This window comes from Equus quagga, chromosome 3 (genome assembly GCF_021613505.1).
Source record: "Equus quagga isolate Etosha38 chromosome 3, UCLA_HA_Equagga_1.0, whole genome shotgun sequence".
NCBI classification, from domain to species: Eukaryota; Metazoa; Chordata; class Mammalia; order Perissodactyla; family Equidae; genus Equus; species Equus quagga.
Window position 1 is genome coordinate 90,765,720 of NC_060269.1, and position 23,326 is coordinate 90,789,045.

General features: G+C 35.8%; 1 protein-coding gene across 5 annotated transcripts in view; it reads right to left on the bottom strand.

Moving 5' to 3' along the window:
* The window catches only part of LOC124236634 (vesicle-associated membrane protein 714-like), a 33,182-nt gene that overhangs the window by 6,790 nt on the left and 3,066 nt on the right, over positions 1 to 23,326 (bottom strand). The window contains exons 2-5 of one of the 5 annotated variants that reach the window (XM_046655565.1): positions 21,447 to 21,517; positions 17,568 to 17,664; positions 7,965 to 8,123; positions 7,109 to 7,161 (exon numbers count right to left, since the gene is read on the bottom strand). In XM_046655565.1, coding sequence (XP_046511521.1) covers positions 7,132 to 7,161; positions 7,965 to 8,123; positions 17,568 to 17,664; positions 21,447 to 21,517 — 357 coding nt within the window. In that variant the 3' untranslated portion in view covers positions 7,109 to 7,131. Of the gene's footprint in view, positions 1 to 7,108; positions 7,162 to 7,680; positions 8,124 to 15,724; positions 15,947 to 17,567; positions 17,665 to 21,446; positions 21,518 to 23,326 lie in introns of those variants that run through there. The other 4 variants (XM_046655564.1, XM_046655563.1, XM_046655566.1 and 1 more) reach the window with 4 other exon arrangements.

Consider the following 23,326-nt stretch of genomic DNA (forward strand, 5'->3'; position numbering starts at 1 on the left):
GCTGCCTCAGCATGGTTTGATGAGCAGTGCCATGTCTGCTCCCAGGATTCAAACCAACGAAACACTGGGCCGCTTGCAGCAGAGTGCACGAACTTAACCACTTGGCCACAGGGCCAGCCCCCAAAGAAGCAAACTTTTAAATGCATAGCTGAACTTGGAAGAAAGTAAGAGTAAGGCCAGGTGCAGGAATCTAGGAATGCAGTGAGAAATTGTACTAATGGTGCCTTTCTGGATTTGGGAGGGTGATGATATTGGCCTCTGTCATCCAGGGCTTAGGAGTTTAGTGCTCACAGGAGGCTAGGCCTTGGGCTCACATGAGGAGAGCAATGGAACTATACTGAATTTCCAGGCTTCCTGTTAACTAGGCTCAAAGGTTTGTCTTCCTTGATTCTCCCTCACTGCACATACAATGTCAGCAACTCCAATTCGCTCCACCTTCAAAATATATCCAGAACATACGGCATTGGCATAACCATCAGGTGGTAGGCAGTGAAAAAACTATTAGAGGCTGGAAAGATAAAGACCTATGCTATGCAGAGTAAGATATATAAGATATATACTATCACCTGTGATAACTTGGAAGGCAGACAAAATGCCTATTGTGTCTGTCACTTTAGAAGAAAAGGTTGGAAAATAGAATGGTAGAAGTGTGGGTTCTTGTTACTGGTGCATTGAGCAAGGCAACAATTGGCTGGTTTGTAGGAAGAAATGAAAAGGAATAGAGAGGAAGCAGAAATGTGGGACATTGAAAGATTGGATAAGCTGATGGTTTGTTTGGCCCAAACGATAGGAAATAAGATTGAAAGGATCTTTTAATTACAAATACCTATTGAGATTCTTCCCTTCCTCAATAACAAAAAAAACCCTAAACCTGTTAAAAAAAAAAAAAAAAAAGAGCAAACGACTTGAATAGACTTTCTCCATTAAGCAAATGCAAATCAAAATGAGATAACCACTTCAAACTGAGTAAGATGTCTATAATTTTAAAAAAAATGGAAAATAACAAGTGTTGGGACAGGATGTGGTGAAATTGTAACCCTTTTACGTTACTGGTGGGAAGGTAAAATGGTTCAACCCCTGTGGAAAAGAGTTTGGACATTCCTCAAAAAGTTAAATATAGAATTATGATACAATCCAGCAAGTCCATTCCTATGTATATATGCAAAAGAATTGAAAGCAAGTATTCAAACAAAAAATTGTACACAAACGTTCATAGGAGCATAATTCACAGTAGCCAAAAGGCAGAAACAACCCAAATGTCCATCAACCAGTGAATGGATAAACAAATTGTGATATATTCATACAATGGAATATTATTCAGCCATAAAAAGAAATGAAATACTGATACATGCTATAAAATGGATAAACCTTGAAAACACCATGCTAAGTGAAAGAAGCCAGGCACAAAAGATCACCTATGATTACATTTATATGAAATATCCAGGATAGGGTAAATCCGTAAAGACAGAAAGCAAATCAGTGGTTGGTTGGAGAGTAATTGCTTAATGGATATGAGATTTCTTTTTGGGGTGCTGAAAATGTTTTGGAGCTAGAGAGGTGATGGGTACAACATTGTGAATGTACTAAATGCGACTGAATTGTATACTTTATAATGTTAATTTTGTGTGAATTTCACTTCGTTAAAGAAAAAAAAGATTCTGCCCTGCAGTAGAGATCAGACTAAGGGTGTAAGCTTCCTATCCAAACCTAATGGCCACAAGGTAGTTGCCTTTAAATTGAGAGGGTGGCATGAGGGTAAGGAAGCAAAGAAATAACCGGGCTTCAGAAATATTGTCTAGAAAAGAACTTTACATGTGACCACAGTCACTTGGAAATGATTAGAAGCAAAGAGATTAGAAATTAAATTTTGAATGGAATTATAAATGAATCAAAATCTGGTCCTTTGAAAAGACCAAAAACAAGTAAACAAACAAAAACAGCTTGATTAAAAAATAAAGAGAGGTTAGGAATGAGAAAATAAAGCTAACCGTAGGCACAGGATAGACTAAAAGAATTATATGAGAATACACCACACATGGCATATCGTATATAGTTATTATACATTGCTAGAGTCAGTCTTTTGAGGCAATAGTGATAAAACTGTAACATACTGAACCCAACCAAACATAAAAACATTTAATGTGCAATTCATCATATTAATGTTAAAGAAAAAAAATCATTACCTCAGTTAATACAGAAAAAGCATTTGATAAAATTCACCTCGTTTCATGATAAAATTTCTTAGCAAATGGGGAATGGAAGGGAACTTTTATAACTTGTTAGAAGGTATGTATCAAAATCTGGATGTAAATTTAATACTTAATTGGGAAGCATTAGACGTATTCATTTTCAATCAAGAACAAAACAAGTATTTCAGACATTACTACTTCTATTCAATATTTTACTGGAGGTTCTAACTAATGTTGTAAAGACAAGCAAAATAAACAAACAAATAAAAGAAATGTAAAGGATGAAAAAAATCCAGTCATTATTTGTATATGATAGAATTCCTATGTAGAAAATTCAAAGAAATCCCTAGACAAACAATATTACCATAAAAGATTTCAGCAAGATTTGGGATGCAAAATCAGTACGCAAAAATTGATTGTCATCCTATTAACCTAAAAATTCTTTTGAAAATACAGTTTAAATATATCATTTACACTAACAGCAAAAATGGTAAGATATCATGAATTAAATCTCACAAAAGGTGTACAAGACCTATATGGGCAAAATTATAAAGCTCTGTTGAAAGATACTGAGAGACCTAGAAAAAGGAAGAGAAATACCATGTTCAGAGATGGGAAAATAACGTTTTAAAGATGTCAATTCTCCCCATATTCATGTAATTCCAACTAACATCCCAACAGTTTTTTTATGTGTGTAGAACTTGAGAAGATGTAGATTCTAAAATTCACTGAGAGAGAAAGAAGCAAGCCTTGCCAATTCTACAATTTTCAAAAAGTTGAAAGTAGACGAACTTGCCCTACAAGATATTAAGACTTGTTATAAAACTACAAAACTAAAACAGTGTAGTATTGGCCCAAGGATATAGAAATAGATGAGTAGAATAGAATATATAAAAATCAAAAGAATCAAAACCGTTCACATATATAAAATGCAAACATTATATATGACAAGGTTGGCATTACAAACCAAATGGGAAAGGCTGAGCTATTCAATAAATGGTGTTTTGACAGCTGGTTATTTATACAGAAAATAATAAAATTTGATTCCTACCTCATACATGAAAGTTAAAGACTTCTGTCCTAAAAAAGATACTATACACAGGCTAAAAGTCAATCCACATACTGGGAGAACATGTTTAGACTTTACACAACTAAGTTTTAGGATGAGGAATTGTAGGTATAGTCATTGTTCATCTTAATAGTTATAAATTAGTATTTTTTATATAGCCTACAAATTATTAAAAAAGACTCCATTAGCAAAATGGGCAAAGGATATCAACAAGCAATTCAAAGAAGAAACTCAAATGGTTAACAGACATAAAAATTGCTCACTGTCATTCAAAATTAGGGAAATGCAAATTAAAACAATAATTATTTTCTTTCCCCCACCAGATTGTTAAAAATTATAATCTTGTAAACCCAAGTATTGGCTAGAATGCAAAGCAACAGGAACTCTCATATACTGTTGATGGACGTATAAACTGGCACAACACTTTGGAGAGCAACTTTGAAATAATTGGTTAATTTTAAGATACACATATTTTAAGATCCAACAATTCCATTTCTAGGTATATATTGTAGAGTGAGAGTCCAAAAATGGGATCAAGCACCCCAGGGGGTTGCATAAGATGATCCAGTGGAGAGCAAGAAAGTAATATTAGAACCTCTAATTGTTTATTTTAATCTAAAAAATAAGAAAGAAATGAAGGAAATGAAAATGTATTAATGTTTAACATGTGGCTAGGCACTCACCTCTTCCTTGATGTGTATGTAAAATAGTACATCATTAAAGTTAAGGTGTTTTGGGGGTAGAGTGGAAATTCCACAGCGATGAAGAGTTGACCCCTGCATACTCCTTTATCCATTTGTTTGTAGTGTATTGCAATTTACATGCATCTGGGTAAGTGAATTTATGGGTAATATTATTCACTTTTAAATGAACTAAAAAGTAGACAGTGGCTTAAAAATTAGACTAATAAAGCAAACATAAACAACAGGAAAATGGCAAAGAGGATATATCTGCTTCTAGTTTAAGTACTCCATCTGTCATATTTGGACATAAAAAAATAGTGATTTGTAATCAGATCTGACTTTTAATCACATTACTATCGTTAAAATACATTATTATTAATATTTTTCTTAATGAGAGGGAAATAGTTTTCATCTTCCTAAGAAAAATTAACATTTTATTCATCATTATCTCATTCTTTTAATTTCTATTTTTGTCTGTTTTATAATATATAACATTATTATAGAAGAATATATAATTTATATTTAAATAATTTATAATTATATGTATTTATGATTTATGAATTAATGTATTCATGATTTATAAGTAATTTTTAATAATATATAACATTATTGTAGAAGAATATATATAATTTATACATACATTTAAATGCATTCTCAAGAATATTTTACGAATAACTATGTATGATCAAAAAACTCTATAGACCATGTCTTAGAAACATTTTTGCAAAAGTGTACCAAGAGAAATGTACAAGGGTGCTTAGTGTAGTACTGTTCATAATAAAGAAAAGTTCATAAAAGAAAAATAAACATTAGTGTTTATCAAAAGGAGAAAGGATAAGTACATTGTGTTTTTTTAAGTAGTAATGATATACTTTCAGAAGTTAAATTGATAAATTAGAGCTAAGTGTATCAAAATAAATCCATTTCAAAAACATAATGTTGAACTGAAAACTCAGGTTTCAGAAGGATATGTACATTATAATGTCATAAATATAAAGGTAAAAAATGCAAACCAATAATACAGATAGATATATAACTATACATATATAGCAGAGGAATAAAACATGCATGCAAATGATTCATATCAAATTCACAATAGCAGTTCTTCTGGTGAGCGAGTGGAATGGGCTTGGAAAAAGTACACAGGGGACTTTAATTATAATTTTATTTCTTTAAAAAACAAAGGCCCAAATCAAGTGCGGCAAAATATTAAGGTCAGATAAAGCACGCTGATGATTACAAGAGTATTAAATATATTATTCTCAAAAGTTTTGCGTATGCTTGAAATAAATATTTCGTAATAAAATAGTTTACTTTTCTCAGGATTCCTAACTATGTCCTCTGAGGCACATAGTATTTAAATATCATACATGCTTCCTAATATAACAGAATGAGGTAATATTGACTGTGGGATTTTGTGACCCCAATTTCAAAATGCTTTGTAAGAATGTAGATACTAGCACTTCTCCACTGCTTGGCTGTAATGCTTTAGCCATCTCTTATAACACTGAACCCTACTTTATATTGCAATAAGGTTTATACAAATCTGTCTCCTGCAGTAGATTAAGCTGTGGCAGGTATCTTATTTTATTCTTTTATTCCTGAAGATGACCAGCATATCTTGTATACAATAAGATCTCAAGGAATGTTTATTAATGAATATTGAATGAATCTAACTGGCTTGGACAGTATTATCTGAACTCTTGTGTTATAAATTCTCACAAAGTACAACTTCAATCCTAGATAATGATTTACTTTCTTAATTCTCTTTTGTAGATTATATGAACTGATGTAACCTTATCTTTGTCTTGCTATAAAAAAATGTAAAGGATTGCTTTGTTCAAATAAATAGTATTTAATTTAACTAACATTGAGTGCTTGTTTGCTGGGCTTGTGGTTATCACATTTATCATTATGTTCTTAGTGCCTCATATAGAGCCTGGCAGACAGTAGATCCTCAAGAGATATTAATTGAATGAATCAATAAATAAAAGGAGCAGAGATGAGAGAGTGATAAACTCAGCCTGGGCAATGAGAAGATGATACTTGAGTTGTGTTTTGATGGATGAATAGAAGTTTTCCGGGACAAGGACAAAGAGAGGGAACAGTATGTGTAAAGATGGGAAATAATGCAATGTGTATTTTGGAGAAATACAATAGTTTGGTATTTTTTGAGATTTGTAAACTGCAAGACTGTGCCCTCTGGGTGATACAACTGGAAATATAGTCAGAACAAAGCTCATTATGTTAGGGAGGTTGGACTCTACCCTGCATGGACTGGAGGGTTTTAAGAAGGCTATGGATAATGCTCATGCTTGCATTTTAAAAGAATACTGTAGTGTCAGTGTGGAGGATGAGTGGAGTAGAACTAAAAAGAGGTAGAAAAAGTAAATCTGGAGATTACCATAGTTAGACAAAAGATAACAGAACTTGGAGTGAGACTGTGAGTGACGTTGGGATGGGCAGAAGGTGGATTTAAAAGAGATTTAGCCATTCTGTGGAATACTATTCAGCAATAAAAAGGGATAAAATAGGGGCTGACCCCGTGGCTGAGTGGTTAAGTTTGCGCACTCTGCTGCAGGCAGCCCATTGTTTCATTGGTTCAAATCCTGGGTGCGGACATGGCACTGCTCATCAAACCATGCTGAGGTGGCGTCCCACCTGCCACAACTAGAAGGACCCACAACGAAGAATATACAACTATGTACTGGAGGGCTTTGGGGAGAAAAAGGAAAAAAATAAAATCTTTTAAAAAAAAAGGAATAAAATATTAACACACGACAACATGAATTAATATAAAACTATTAAGCTAAGTGAAAGAAGTCAAACACAAAGGACTATGTATTGTATAATTCTATTTATATGAAATTCTAGAAAGGCAGCACTGTAGTGACAGAAAGCAGAGCAGTAGTTGGCTGGGGTCAGGGGTAGGGGGGGAGTCAACTGCAAAGGGCATGAGGAAGATTTTAGGAAGAAAGAACTATTCTATAACTTGATTGTGGTTACACAGTTGTACACAATTACGACAATTCATCAAACTCTATACTTAAAGTGGGTGAATATTATTTTATGTAAATAAAATCTTAATAAATTATTTTTAAAAGTGAAAAAGTAAGGCTAAAACCAAAAAAAGATTTAGGAGGTGGAATCAATAGAACTTGGTGAGTACGAAGAATGTGTGTACTTTGCTTTATATGGTGGCTGTGTTTCCAGAAAAGATCTGTAAAAAGAAAATTTAAAATGCTCTAAGGGAACTATTCAACCTTTAGTGATTGTTTTAACACTATTTTCTTACAGAGAATTTTGAACATAAATAAAAGTTGAGAGAATAGTATAATGAAGCCCTGTCCACTCCACATCCACTTTTAACCACCATCAGTTTATGTCCAATTTCGTTTCATTTATACCCCATTCTACTCCCTTAATCCTGAACTATTCTAAAGGAAATCTCAGACATTATATAATTTCATTCATAAATATTTTAGTATTTATCTTTAATAAGTCATGACTCTTTTCAAAACATAACCACAATACCATCATCACACCTAAAAATTAATAACATTTCTTAATGCCATCTAATATCCTGCCAGACTTCAAATATCTAATTGTCTCACGAAGTTGTAAATTTTCATTTTTATAGCTTGTTTGAATCAAAATCCAAATAAGGATCACACATTGCAATTGATACACCTTCTAAGTCTATTTTTGGCTAAGTTGTCCCTTTTTTTCCCCTTGCAATTTATGTGTTGAATAACCTGTGTATTTCTTAATGTAAGAAATCTTTCTGTTATTCAAATGACTACCTCCTACTTTTTAATAAGTTTTAAATTTGGATTGTTTTCTAATTTCTCTTTTAATATTTTAGTTGCATTCCAATAATTTTTCGATAAAGCCATAGTCTGGTGACAGGATTATCTCACAGTATCCCTGGGTATGTTCTTGCTTTTGGCACTCTGTCTCAAGGGCAGTGATCCTATGGCTTAGTGCACTGTGTGGGTACCGAGACAGGTGTGCATCACTTACAGCTGTTTGAAGATCATCTGTACTGTCGGGGAAGATATTTGATCTTTCTTCGCTCTCCAAAATTTTATCAATATTTTGGGTCATAGCATTTTTTACATCAGTTACTTGACTCCTCAGGGTGGATATAGAGCTGTTATCTTGTTTTTTATTGTATTTTACCTGTATAGAAGTGAAATATAATACAAGTTTTATTTTCTAGAAATGAAATCTATTAAAATATGTTGTACAAATTAGAACAAGAGTGTCAAGGGCACATCTCATTTGTATTTCAGTATAAAGAATCCACTAAGCCTCAGATTGTGCCATCTTCATCTTGCAAAAAAAAAAAGGGGGGGGGCGGCAGAGGGAGATATCAATGTATTCAATCAGCAGTCGAAGTGTTCTTTTAAAATAAAAATTGTTTATTTATTTATATAGACTCTTTTAAAAGACAAGTTTTAGGTTCACAGTAAAATTAAGTGGAAAGGACAGAGTTCCCACATAAACCTTATCCCCCCACATGCACAGCCTCCATCACTATCAGCATCCCACACTAGAGTGGTACATTTGCTACAATGGATGACCCTACACTGATGCATCATTATTCACCCAAAGTCCATAGTTTACATTAGGGTTCACTGTTGGTATTGTACATTCAGTGAGTTTGGACAAATGTATGATGACATGTATCGACCATTAGAGTATAATACAGAACAGTTTCACTGGGCTCCACCTATTCATGCCTCCCTTCTCCCTAAGCCCTGGCAACAATTGGTCTTTTTTTTTTCTTGCTGAGGAAGACTCACCCTGAGCTAACATCTGCTGCCAATGCTCCTCTTTTTTTGCTTGAGGAAGATTAGCCCTGAGCTAACATCTGTGCCAGTCGTCCTCTGTTTGTTTGTATGTGGGACACCTCCACAGCGTGGCTGGTGAGTGGAGTAGGTCTGTGCCCAGGATCTGAACCTGCAAACCCCAGTCACTGAAGCGGAGCACGCAGAAACTTAACCACTTGGCCACCTACCAGGCCAGGCCCAATAATTGCTCTTTTTACTGTCTCTGTAGCTTTGCCTTTTCCCGAATATCATATAGTTGGAATCATACGGTATATAGCCTTTTCAGATTGGCTTCTTTCCCTTAGTAATATGCATTTAAGGATCCTCCACGTCTTTTCTTAGGCTGATACCTCACTTGTTTTTAGTGCTGAATAATAGTCCATTGTTTGGATGTACCACCGTTTATTTACCATTCACCTATGGAAAGACATCTTGGTTGCTCCCATGCTTTGGCAGTTATGACTAAAGCTGCTATAACGTCTGTATGTAGGTTCTTGTGTGGACGTGTTTTCAGCTCCTTTGGGTAAATACGAAGGAGTGCGACTGCTGGATCGTATGGTAAGGGTATGTTTAGTTTTGTAAGAAACCGTCAAACTGTCTTCCAAAGTGGCTGCACCATTTTGCATTCCCACCAGCAGTGAATAAGAATTCCTACTGCTCTCCACATGCTTCTCAGCATTTGGTGTTGTCAGTGTTTTGAATTTTGGCCATTCTAATAGGTATGCAGGGGTTTCTCATTGTTGCTTTAATTTGTGATTCCTTGATGACATATATGTTGAGCAAATTCTCATATGTTTATTTGCCATATGTATTTTTTTTGGTGAGGTATCTATTCAGATTTTTGGCCCTTTTTTTATTGTGTTGTTTATTTTCTTATAGTTCAGTTTTAAGAGTTCTTTGTATATTTTGGATAAAAGTCCTTTATTAGATATACATTTTGCAAATATTTTCTCTCATTCTCTGGCTTGTCTTCTCATTCTCTTGACAGTTTTTTTTTTTTTTAGCCCAATCTGACAATCTCTCTCTCTCTCTTTTTTTTTGGTGAGGAAGATTGGCCCTGAGCTAACATTTGTGCCATTCTTCCTCTACATTGTATGTGGGATGCCACCACAGCATAGCTCGATGAGCAGTGTGTAGGTCTGTGCCCAGGATCTGAACTGGTGAACCTCAGGCCACTGAAGCAGAGTGTGTGAACTTAACCACTATGCCGTCAGGCTGGCCCCCAGTCTCTGTCTTTTAATTGGTGTATTTAGACCATTAAATTTTAAAGTAATTATTGATATAGTTGGATTAATATCTACCATATTTGTTACTGTTTTCTATTCATTGCTCTTGTTCTTTTTCCCATTTTTGTCTTCCACTCTATCCATATTAACAAAAAATAATCTCTAAGATATAGTGCTATATTAAAAAATGAAGCTGCAGCTGCAGAACAATATGAAATAACTTATTGAATGCTCAGTATGTGCCAGACACTGTTTTAAGCACTTCACATGTATTAACTCATTTAATTCCCAAACCACCAAAGTAGTACTCATCATCTTTTATTTTCTAAATAAGAAAACTGAGACTGAGAGAAGTTAATAAGTTGCCCAATGTTGCACAGCAAGAGGCAAAACAAGGATTCAGGCTCAAGAAGCTCCAGAGATTAAGCCTTTAATCATTGCATTAACGGTTCCATCTTGTGAATTTAAAAAGTATGTATAAACTTATATATATTACAAAGATATATATGCATATATAAATGTGTATGTACACATATTTGTATGTACATATTTGTATGTATGTACATATTTGTGTATATATATATACAAATAATTCTGGAAGGTTACATACCAAACTGTTAAGAGCGCTCATCTCAGGGGGTTTTGATTGAAATTATAGGAGATATTCATATTTCATTTTATACATTTTTGTATTATCTCATTTCATTAATGAGCATTACCTTTTAAATGAAAAATGATATTAAAAACCCCTGTTCTGGGGCCGGCCCGGTGGCGCAGTGGTTAAGTTCGCACGTTCTGCTTCTCGGCGGTCTGGGGTTCGCAGGTTCGGATCCCGGGTGCAGACATGGCACCGCTTGGCACGCCCTGCTGTGGTAGGCATCCCACATATAAAGTAGAGGATGATGGGCACAAATGTTAGCTCAGGGCCAAGATTCCTCAGCAAAAAGAGGAGGATTGGCAGTAGTTAGCTCAGGGCTAATCTTCCTCAAAACAAACAAACAAACAAAAAAAGCCTGTTCTTTGGTGAATGATCAAATCCACCTTAAGCAGAATTCTGATCTTGCTGGTTACTGGACCATGCAACTTACAACTGATGTTCTGGGAGGAGCTCACTAGATAAATGTAGAAAAGAGGAGGTTGCTAGTTGAATTCTGTCCCCCTGAAAAGATATGTTCAGATCCTAGCTCTGGATGCCTGTGGCTGTGACCTTATGTGGAAATCACGTGTCTGCAGATGTCATCAAGTTCAGATGGATGGTTAATCTTTGATTGTTCTTTTTGTTCCTTTCTCTTCTTTTTAAAATGCTTAATCTTTTTTAATGTAAGAAAATTATCTGAGTTTTGTTAAGATAATGTATTCATAGTCCATTCAATGACATTTGGTACATTTATATATATTTTTTGAAATCTCTCTAAACTACTTTTTTCATTTTGTTAATTATAGTAGAAGAATTCAACAACTTTCATAAAATTTTCTACAGATTGAAAGCTTACCAGGTTAGTTTATAAATGTTAAACAGAAATTTCTTTGATGTTAGATGTGTTAACTGCTTAAAATGTGCATATTTTCGCACTATAACTAGTTTTCAGGGAGCTATGTTAATATATTTTGGCTGTGTTGATATATGCAGAATTTTTCATAAGAAAATGTCTGCATTTAATATAAAAACATCTATCCGTAGTTATTTTGTCAGGCATGGTGGAGGACACACAATAGGATGATCCCCAATGAGCCACATCCTTGTAAAACGCCCTGCCCTTAAGTGTGACTTGCTTCTAACTAACAGAAGCAAAGGTGATGGGATGTCACTCCTGTGATTGTCACATTATACAAAATTCAGCAGATTAGAGTGAGAAATATTCCTCTGGGGCCTTGAAGAAACAAGCAGCCACGCTGAGGACGCCCATGTGGCAAAGAACCGCTATCAGTCTCGAGGACCTGCGGGCGGGGTGGCCTCCAGGTAACCCCAAACAGCTGCATCCCTGGCGCCACCAGAAGCAGATGAATCCTGCAGCAGCCTGAGTGAGCTGGGAAGCGATTGTCCTCGGAGCCTCCGGAGCAGGACACAGCCTGGCTGCCACACTCCCTGCAGCCTTGAGAGACCCTGAGAGAACCCACTTCAGCTGTGACTCTCGATTCCTCACACTTGGGAACTGTGAGATAATAAATGTGTGCTGTTTTAGGCCGCTGACTTGTGGTAAATTGTTACACAAATAGAAAACGAATACAGGTATACTTAAAATATTTTATTATGGAAAAGTTCAAACATATACAAAAGCAGAATGAACAGTGTAATCAACCCTATGTACCCGTCACCTAGTCTCAGCAATTATCAACACATACCAATCTTGTTTCCTCCATACCAACTGACTGCCCCTTCCCCAAAAGTATTATTTTAAAGCAAATCCCAGACATTCTATTATTTTAATCTGTAAAGCTTCAGTGTGTATCTCTAAAAGATATGACCTTATTTATTTTTTTTGAGGAAGATTAGCCCTGAGCTAAGCTCTTTTTTGCTGAGGAAGACTGGCCCTGAGCTAAGATCCGTGCCCATCTTCCTCTATTTTATACGTGGGACGCCTACCACAGCATGGCTGTTGCCAAGTGGTGCGATGTCCACACCCGGCATCCAACTGGCAAACCCCGGGGCCGCTGAGAAGCTGAATGTGTAAACTTAACCGCTGCGCCACCGGGCCAGCCCCAGATATGACCTTATTTTTTAAAAAACAAATCCACAACATGATTATTACATCTAAAAAACTCCTTATTAGCATCAAACATCCAGTTTGTGTATAAATTTATCAAAAACATAGTTTTTTTGACATTTGCTTTGTCGATTCAGGATCCAAAGTCCACATGTTGCATTTAGTTGATACGTGTTGTCTTTTTTAATCTATGGGTTCTTAGCTTTTTTCCCCCTTGCAATTTATTTGTTGAGGAAACTGGGTCATTTGTCTTGTAGGGTTTCTCACATTCTGGATTTTGCTGATTGCATTGGTGTGGAATCATTTAACATGGTCATTGATCTATTTCCTGTAAACTGGGCATTAGAGCTACAGGCTCAGTCACACGCAGGTTCGATGTTTTCCGCAAGCTTACTTCAGATGTGTGCTGATACTACTCATCATGTGACATCAGGAAACACATAACTGCTGACTGACTGTCTCCCTTATTGTGATTTTAGGAATAATCAATGAGTTTAGGGGTTTTGAGCCTGTTTCATCCATTATGAAATTTCTCATCAGCTTTTCACCTAATTTTTTATCATTGGTGATGACTGCCTAGACTCATTATTTCATTAGGGATTGCAAAATAGTGATATTTTATCACTTCTTCTTCATTTATTAGCTGGAATATTTCTATAAAGACCAAAAAAACCCACCAAAAACCCCTTTTCCCACCAACTATTTGGTTGCTTTGAGGTACAGTTCATATAAGAAAGTCAGAATAAATGCTTGACCCTTTTCTTTTCTTTATTTGTTTTCAGAGTGATGCGGTGGATCCTTAGTATCTTCCAAAGTTGATGGGTGAGGCATTTTTCCCCCTCTTGCAGTATCTAGGAACTCATGGAGTTTAACATATTTGGTGTGTCACAATCCACTGCAGTTATTTTTTTTATTGTTCAAATTATTCCATCACTGGCCAGTGGCAGCCTTTTCAAGGCTCCTCAAGTCTTTTGACATGAGCACAGTAGACTTTGAAAGCTTCCTTGTTTCTTGTATGACAAAATGTTTCTGATTTATGTTTCCTGCTCCATATGCAGAATCAGGCCTGGTTCTTTTTAGTGTAAAATGGTATTTAGAAACTATAATCTCGACCCTGAGGGGGCACACTGCTACTGGGTTGGTCATCGTTTCTAGGGTTTTTCAGTGGATAGGCTAGGAGATAACTTTTTTTTTCTTAAGAGAAAATATATCATGAAATATATTTTCAATGAAATATTTTTCATTATTTAACTTTCAGTCAAAATGTAAGATTATAAGGTTTTACTTAATTCTTTGACTTTATATTTGTAACTTTTTGTTGAAAATCTTGATTCCTAACAACATTAACTTGATTACTCAAAGTAATATATCTATATCTACATAAGCCAATTTCAGAATACCAACACCAATGTTATTACTAATAATGTTGACACATGAAAATATTTTAAAATTTATTTTTAGTTCTCTTTCCATTAAGGTATAATGTCACTAGGAATATACAATAAAATTACTGTGTTTTAAAGTCACTTGAAACAAATTTTCACTGTGCTTTAAGGCATCAACTCAAGACACAGGTTCTTTTTATTTTTGCTTTTAAGTTTTAGAATTTTTTAAAATGAAATTTTTTTCATTATGGTAAAATATACATAAAATTTATAATTTTAACAATTTTTAACTGTATAGTTCAGTAGCATTAAGTATATTCATACTGTTGTGCAACTATCACCACTATCCTTCTCCAGAACTTTTTTCATTTCCCAACTGAAACTCTGTGTCCATTAAGCAGTAAGTGCTCCTCCTCCCTTCGCCACCCCCAGGTTCTGGCAACCAGCATTCTACTTTCTGTCTTTATAAATCTGACTACTCTAGGTACCTCATATAAATGGAATCACACAGTATTTGTCCTCTTGTGACTGTCTTATTTCACTTAGTAGGGATTACTTTTTAAATATCTAATTTAATAGTATTTTTTTATTTTTATTATTTTTATTTTTTTGTGTGTGGAAGATTAGCCCTGAGCTAACTGCTGCCAATCCTCCTCTTTTTGCTGAGGAAGACTGGCCCTGAGCTCACATCCATGCCCATCTTCCTCCACTTTATATCTGGGATGCCTACCACAGCATGGCTTTTGCCAAGCGGTGCCATGTCTGCACCCGGGATCCGAACTGGCAAACCCCAGGCTGTGGAGAAGCGGAACTGCACACTTAACCACTGTGCCACCGGGCCAGCCCCGGCATTTTTTTTTTAAAGATTTTTTAATTTTTTTCCTTTTTCTCCCCAAAGCCCCCCCAGTACATAGTTGTATATTCTTTGTTGTGGGTCCTTCTAGTTGTGGCATGTGGGACGCTGCCTCAGAGTGGTTTGATGAGCAGTGCCATGTCTGTGCCCAGGATTCGAACCAATGAAACACTGGGCCACCTGCAGTGGAGTGCGCAAACTTAACCACTCAGCCACGGGGCCAGCCCCAGCATTTTTTTTTTTTTAAAGATTTTATTTTTCCTTTTTCTCCCAAAGACCACCGGTCCATAGTTGTGTATTTTTAGTTGTGGGTCCTTCCAGCTGTGGCATGCAGGATGCTGCCCCAGCATGGCCAAATGAGCAGCGCAGTATCGTCGCCCAGGACCCAAACCGGGAAACCCTGGGCTGCTGAAGCAGAGCGCGAGAACCCAACCACTCAGCCACGGGGCTGGCCCCTTAATAGCATTTTATAATTTTGTAAAATATTTACATGCTTCCAAAGTCAAATTTGCAAAACAAGTTTCCTTCAGAGAGGTCTAGTTTCTATTCCTGTTCCCCCATCCCCACATAGGCAACCACTGAAATGTTTTTGGTTTATCTTTCCCTTGCCCCCCCTCCTTTTTTTTTTAACTGTAGGCAAACAAATACATATATTTGTGTTTATTCCCTCTTTCTTAAATGGTTGCATATAAGAATGGTAAATAAATAATAGTATAACATACATACTTTATTTTGCTTTCTTCACTTATCAGTATACCATGGACATAATTCCTTATCATTATACAGAGATAGAAGTTCTCAGTTCGCCTTCATCTTTACAGCTCTTAACTCATAATTCCTCACTGATTTGTCAGCTGTAATACTGACGATATTTAGGAATACAGTTGGAGGTTACATACCATATACTTTCCTAATACTTGTTGAAAATCTGCAGCAACTGCATTTGAAGGAGAAAAATATTCTTCTGACAGCAAAGGATTTCTCAGAAAAGTATCACTAACCTGGGGAAATTAATGGAAATATTTAAACTATATAGGTAATTTCAACTGGAGAATTACAGGGTAAATGTTTATTTAAGCAGAATCGGGCAGAAACCTGAAATAAAGAAACCAGAACATTTCTAGATTTTTGGTGGCAGGCTGTCCTTCCTATTTAAAGATGCAGTACTTATGAGAACTGTGCTTGCCCTGTCTCCACTGCTGCAGTGAAGATCACAACCTCACACTGAGACTGCGGGTACTATCTTGACATAGCTGAGGACTTGAGGGGAAGAGCAGATGTTTATGTCTGGCAGACAAGGAAAGATGGGAGTCCGTGATATTTTCTAAATAAGTGCTTTTCACTTTCCCCTCCTGCCCCAACCCTCAAAATCCATCCAATGATAACAAAACAATCCCAAGTAAATGTCATGATTCCATCTTTCAAACCCTATAGGGTTGTTATAGGATACTTGAGTCTCAAGAAGGAATTCTGACAGTTGTCTGTCCTTAATGTTCTACTCTCCAGAAGTAGTGGTAAAAATTATGTGGTTATCAATTTTGTGTCATCTGGTTTTGGAAAGGTGGTAGAGTTGGGATGTTTTGTCATAATGGCAGAGAGAAAAAATTTAGAGTACAGTCAGTTAGATGGCTAACAGGGTTTACCATCTAGAGTCTCACAATTGTCTAGGCATAACTCTAGAGTGAATTACAATATTAGGTCTTCTAATCCTTGATTCTATGTATGGTTACAGTTTGAGCTGTGTTAAAGCAAGTTGGTACACTCAACGAATAAAACATATGCATGATTCACGAATGTGACTGGAGAAAAACTATTAGTAACTACGGTATAGCTGATTTTCCCATTAATAATTTTTCTTAGAGTATGTATCCTGAATTACATATTTGTGAATAAAATTGAAGACTAGTATTATTTACTTTTGAAAACAAGAGACAAACATACTATCTGGACCATAAAGTTACCAGCATAATGGTTCAGCCCTAGTCTGTTTCTGAGACTGCCTTTCACCAAGTGTCCTTATTCTGGCTGGAGCTCAGTCTGGGTGATAGTCAGCAACAGGTGATATCTGTTGAGAAGGTTCGTTACCCTCTAAGAAATTTATAAAATCTGATGTATCCACCTTAGTACATACACATAAGTACTCTATTTACCATCTTTTGTATTTGCTGGCAATTTTCTGGTAAAACTTTCCTTAAAGATAGTATGTCTTGATTAAAAAAAATACTTCTTTTCATCTCTTACAATTGATTCAAATTTTCTACCAGAAGTGTCTTGTATATAATTATTTGTAAATTAAATGTATATGCTATGGAAAAAGCATATTAAATATTAGCAAAGCTTAATTTCATTCTTATTTTTAAAGAACAAAATAAACATAAAGAGAAACTCTAATAGATCTGAGTGGTCATCTTTGCAGGCCTTGCTTTCGAGTTGGGGGAAGCGTGGAAGCAGGAGACACGCAAGGGATGAGGGTAAGAAATCTCTGAAGGTCATTAATGGCTCTGCTTTAGAGCCAGATGAGTGATCTGCTTTTGCTTATTTATTACTAATAAACTATAAAACAGAGACCTCAAAATTTCAGAAACTGAAAAAGTCCTTAAAGCAATATAACAAATTACTTACATTTTTGAGAAATGCAGATGGTGTTACAGTATCCAGGGCATTGTCTGAGGCACATAGGTAAGTGATTCCATCAATAAAGAGAGTATGGTAGACGAAGCTTTGAAAAGAATACATTCATTTACATGATAATATTGAAGAAATCAAGTACCTACGCAAAGAATTTAATTTCGTTTTCAAGCTCTCATTAATAGGATAAAAGCTATAGAGAGAACTTTTTATAATCAGATCAGAAAACCTTTCATATATTTGAAAATTTAAAGTAATTTGTATTAAATAGAAATTCTATAAAATTTAAATATGTATTTAAAATTGCATCAATAAATCACAATAAAGAGGAAATGATAATAACCTAATACAGATATATTTGAAATGGCTTTGATAGAAGTCACTCACATGCCAAGACAGAATCAAGATTCTGACCAAATAGAAAACGCTGTGTGCACTGATTTTCACTATCCCTATATTCTTAGGTAGACATATTTAATGTTGGCACTTCTTGGCTTTCTATTATGATACATTAGATTTAAAAGTTGTAAACTGCCAAAACCAAATATTCTGGGGAGCAGGATGAGTTGGGGAGGGGGAGTTAAACTCCCCTACAGTATGCAAAAGCGTGCCTTATCCTGACCACGCCAATTTCTAGACCTTTTGTGCCTTCTCGGAGTCACATATTAGGAAGCTGGAAGACTCTTGGAAAGTGCCTGCATCTATACTGCCCAACAATCCAAAAAATTTAGGAATGTGGCAACAAAAATAGTTGCCTGGTGCCTGGGCTTTAATCTAGTTATTTTGAACACTCTATATCCACATGGTTAACAGGTAATAGACCTGGTCACATGCTATATTGGATATACATGAGAATGAGGAAACTCAGAAACAGGTGGAAAAGATAATCCCGGAGGTAGAAAATTTAAACTATGTGCCTTTTCAACATAAATCTGTCATGTCATATCAGGAATACAATATGCTACAAATATTTTTAATTGATGATACACAAAATCTCTGGTTGGAAAATATTTTTATTTCTAAATTGAGAGGAGTCTTTGCTGAAAAAAGAGTTGCTAAGTCTATCATCTCTCTAAAAGTTATATATGTGATTTGAAAGAAATTGATACTGGATGTGAAAGGAGAGATATTTTAAATTTATGCTTAGTATGTTATTAGTTAGTAACATTCAGAAACCATCTTTAAATGTTAAAAACCCTGAATACCTGGTGTCCAGGATACACTGTTAAGTGACAAAAGCAACGTGGAGAAAAGTGTGTATGATGAAATACCATTTGTCTATTATTCTCATATGCTACCATAAGGGAGATACAAATATATGTATGCACCTCTTATAGAAAAAGAAGAAAAGAAAAAGAAAATTATAAACTAAAAACTTATTCAAAATGGTTACATATGGGGGAGAGAGAGTAACGTGGAGAGTAAAGGAATGAAAATTAGACTTCTCAGTTTCTGTAGATTTGACTTTGGAATCCTATAAGTGTTTTGCATAATTATAAAATGTTATTAAACCAAATTTTCAGAGAGCAATCCTTAAAAATAAAAAACAAAATAAAACAAATGAATCTAATTTTATATAGAGTAACTCAGGCAAGAAATGACGGTGGTGTGGTTCCTATGGTAGTGGTGAAGGTGGTCAGATTCTGGATATATTTTGTACAGTAAAGGCAATGGGATTTTCTGATGAGTTGGATTTGAATGTAAAAGAGACAAAAGTCAAGGATCATAAAGGTTTTAGGCCTGAGGAACTGGAAAGGGGGTATATGGAAGACTGCAGGAGGTGGCTTGGTTTTGGACACAAGTTTGAGATGCCTATCAGACATCCAACAGAGATGTGGAATAAGCAGTTGGATATATAAGTCTGGAGTTCAGGGATTCAAAAGAGTAAATCCCTGAAGCTCAAAAGATTCAAATTAGAGTGTACAATATAGGTAAGCAAATAGTAGATGAAGAAAGTGTCTTTTTTTTGAAATGGTTCTGGCTAATAAGTGAAAACTAAACTAGAATACCACTACTTTTTTTTTGATTTAAAATTTTTATTAAAAATTTCAGAATTTATTTAATGTTACCAGCCTCAAGAGAACAAAATGTATTGAACCTGTGAATATCCCAGCAAAAGAAATAATTTTCAAAGTAGGGAATTAGGCAAACGATGGCAACATCTTTTTATAAACACACAGTGGTAGACTGAGCTGTTAAATATACATGAGGTGATTGGCAACCCTTTCAGAAAGTGATCTGAATCTATCAGGAACCTGCTATGTCTATATCTGCAGCCCAGGGACTTCCCCGTAAGCTCAAGATCCACATATTGGACCTTCCCCTCAGACCCATTGCTTCTTCTGAATTCCCTGTCACTTATAGTACCATGATGCAGCCACTTTTCTAAATCAGAGACCCAAGCATCAATTTAGACTCTGCTCTCCCTGACTGCCACGCCTCCGCCCATTTAGACACTAAGTCAGCATAGAATACCACTATTTTGCAACCCCTGATAAATAATGGCTCTAGGCTGTAGGCAATGAATATCAATGGCTGTTAACATGTCAAAAGCAGATACAAGCAGACTTCAGAAACCATCTGATGAAAAACATCTGTCATCTTGCCAAAGGGATCACGCCTCCGGATCCAGCTGCTTGTAACATGGTGCATTTTGAGTATGCAATCAGCAAACCCAGATTTGTGGGAAACTCTATAGGTTCTTCAACAATAAACTGTAAGGAAAGGAAAGGGATTGAGGGGGGATATGTAGATTAAAGAGATTTAAAAGACATCAAATTAAAAAATGGGCAGGATTGAGCTCTCACATCTGAGGATGCACATTTACATGCTGAGGCAATAAAGAAACAGGGTAAGTGACTGCTATAGAAGCTGGAAAGGTAGTTGATTTGGGGAAGAGAGAGAGGAAGCTGTGAATTGGAGAGGACACATGGTGGGGAGTTTTTGGGGTGGCTGGCAGTGTTCTATTTTTTTGGCTTAGGTGGAGTTGCAGTTGGTGGGGGGGGTTCCCTTGTAAAACTTCATAAAGCTATTCATAGGCTTGATGTGGTTTTTGTATTTTGTTTTATTTTACAATATAAAGGTTAAAATGAACCTACTCTTAAAAAAATAATGACGGGCCTGCCCGGTGACAGGGTAGTGGTTAAGTTCAGTGCACGCTGCTTCAGTGGCCTGGGTTTCGTGGGTTTGGATCCCGGGTGCGGATCTACATCACTCATCAAGCTGTGCTGTGGTGGTGACCCACATACAAAACAGAGGAAGACTGGTACAGATGTTAGCTCAGGGCCACTCTTCCTCAAGCAAAAAGAGGAAGATTGGCAACAGGTGTTAGCTCAGGGTCAATTTTCCTGACCAGAAAAAACAAAAAAGCAACAAAAAAAAGATGATTCTAAAAAAATATAGAAGCTCTCTTATTTCCTACTTGTTGCTTTCCTAGCAAAATGTTTTCAAGACTGGTTTAGGCCATACCATGTAATACCCAAGTAAAACTTAGAGTGATCTTATTAAAGATATTTTCAAGTGGGAGTTTCCTTTTTATTAATGAAATATTTTGGGTTTACCAAAAACGTATGCAGAATAACATTACCAGAACACTTGTAGACCCACCATCCAGTTAAAATGTTACAGATACAATTACTGCACCCTGTATACCCTTCCTCAATTTCTTCTCCTATCACAGAGGTAACTACTATCTTGAATTTGGTGTTTATCCTTCCCATTCATGATTTTATACTTTTACATATAGAAGTTCTCCTTTCTGAGGGTTCAATCAAGAGTATGCACAACTAATATTCTTTTTTCCTCGTGACATTGTCATTGGCATTATCTGCTGGCAATTGTTAAAAAGTAGACTTTTGTCAGAATATGCCTTACCTTCCCATTTGAATTACGGTCTTTGGTTCAGCTCTAAGAAGCACTAGTCTAAGCACTGTTGACGCTGCTTCCTAAAAACAAATTGTTAGCATTTACTTTATAGAAGATTGTGGTGTCTTTCATTATTCCTCTCCTAAATTTACCAATGTTCTGATTAGTTTAATAGTAGGAACAACCGTTTATTAGGAAAACTAATGGGTGGTTATTCATAATGCATGGTAATTATAGACCAGGTCTATAAAGATGGTTTCTGAATGTTATTAGGAATGTGGCTATTTGAGTCTTCTTAGGTAACTTTCGGGTTCCTGCCTTCAGGCTCCTTCAGGACAGGGAATGTCTTCATCCCTGACTTTCCAGTGTACAATACTTAGTAAATTAATGGGGTTCCATACAACTAGCTATATTTAAGGTATTCTGGATAATCACAATACCTTGCAAATTTTCCTGCAAAGAATAAGCCTTTTAAGAAACAGGTATAAAAGTTCTTAGCAATTATTGGTTTTATAGAAAGAGATCAGTGAATAATAGTGAATAAAAACTTTTATCTTAAGCAAAAAAAAAAAAAAGGTAACAACTTCATAGAGTATTCAGAGAATAGTAGCTGAATACTTTTAATCCATTAACACTTTATGTAGTTTCAGTGACTAGTGGTCATTGAAAAGATAATTTGATTAGATAGTGTTTCCCAGCCTTGAAGCCATATATAAGATGTGACTGTAAAAATAAGACTGATTAGTGCAACCTATATTTGCACACTTACATATATATATATACACAAAAAGTATATGTATATTTATGTGTAATTTTAATAACGTTCCCATTTTCACATAATGACACTTGAAATAAAAACTTTTTGGGAGGGCAAAGTTTATTATTAGTGGTAGAGAGTAAAACTTGAAATTCTTGGTATTGCCTGAAAAATCCAGGCGGTTCTCTAGGAAAGGATTTCCTAAGAAATATGAAAAATCAAGGGAATACATAAACTTTCAGTTACTCTATTGTCATCACTGGAATGTTCCCCTAGCTTTCCCCAAGTTTCTCTTTTAGAGTATATAAACTGAAATCATAGCAAAATTTGAAACAAAGCAAATGGCAATAAGAACAGTAAAATAAGTGACAAACTGGGCTTCAGTTCTGTTTCTGACATTAATGTGCTGCACAACTTAAGAAAGTGACTTGTCTGGATGTGTTTCCTTGTGTGCAGAATGAAGGGATTGGGCAAGATGATCTCTAGGATCCTGTCCAGCCCCAGGACCCTATAATGGCAGTTGATTTGATCTCATGATTAAGCTTTGGTAGTTACCAATATTTTTCTAAGGAATATAAAGTATTTGTGACATTAATATTTAGCACTGAGGAAAGACATAATAGAACTGTTCCTTAAAGTGCCTGTCATCCTTTTCTTCTCCCTGGTCAGCTTTCTGACAGCCGTCATTCCAAACCTTTAATCCTTTCCTCCAATTGCATACTGCTCCACCCTCTTCCACTTTCTTACCTTCCTGCATGCTTCATAAAGAGAGGCCACTGGGCTTATGAACTCCTTCAACTGTCTGTCTCTCTCCTTTCTTAATTAATTGTTTATTGAGAACCCGCTATGTACTAGGCATTGTACACTGGAAAGACAAAACAAGTCCCTGTCTTGAAGGAGTCTGAAGGCAGAGCAGAGAAAAAAAATGATTCCAATTCAGCCTGCTCAGGAGTTTGGTAAAGACACGTAAATTAGCCTGGGTATAGAGAAAGCTTCAAGGAGGAATTGAGAAAAGCCTCAAAGCAAAGAAGAGGTTATACTGCTTAAAAGTGGAGAAAAGTGGGTTCCAGGGAGAGGGAACAGGAGATGCAAAGGGAGACCTTGGTGAGATTGGAGAACAGCATGAAGTTCA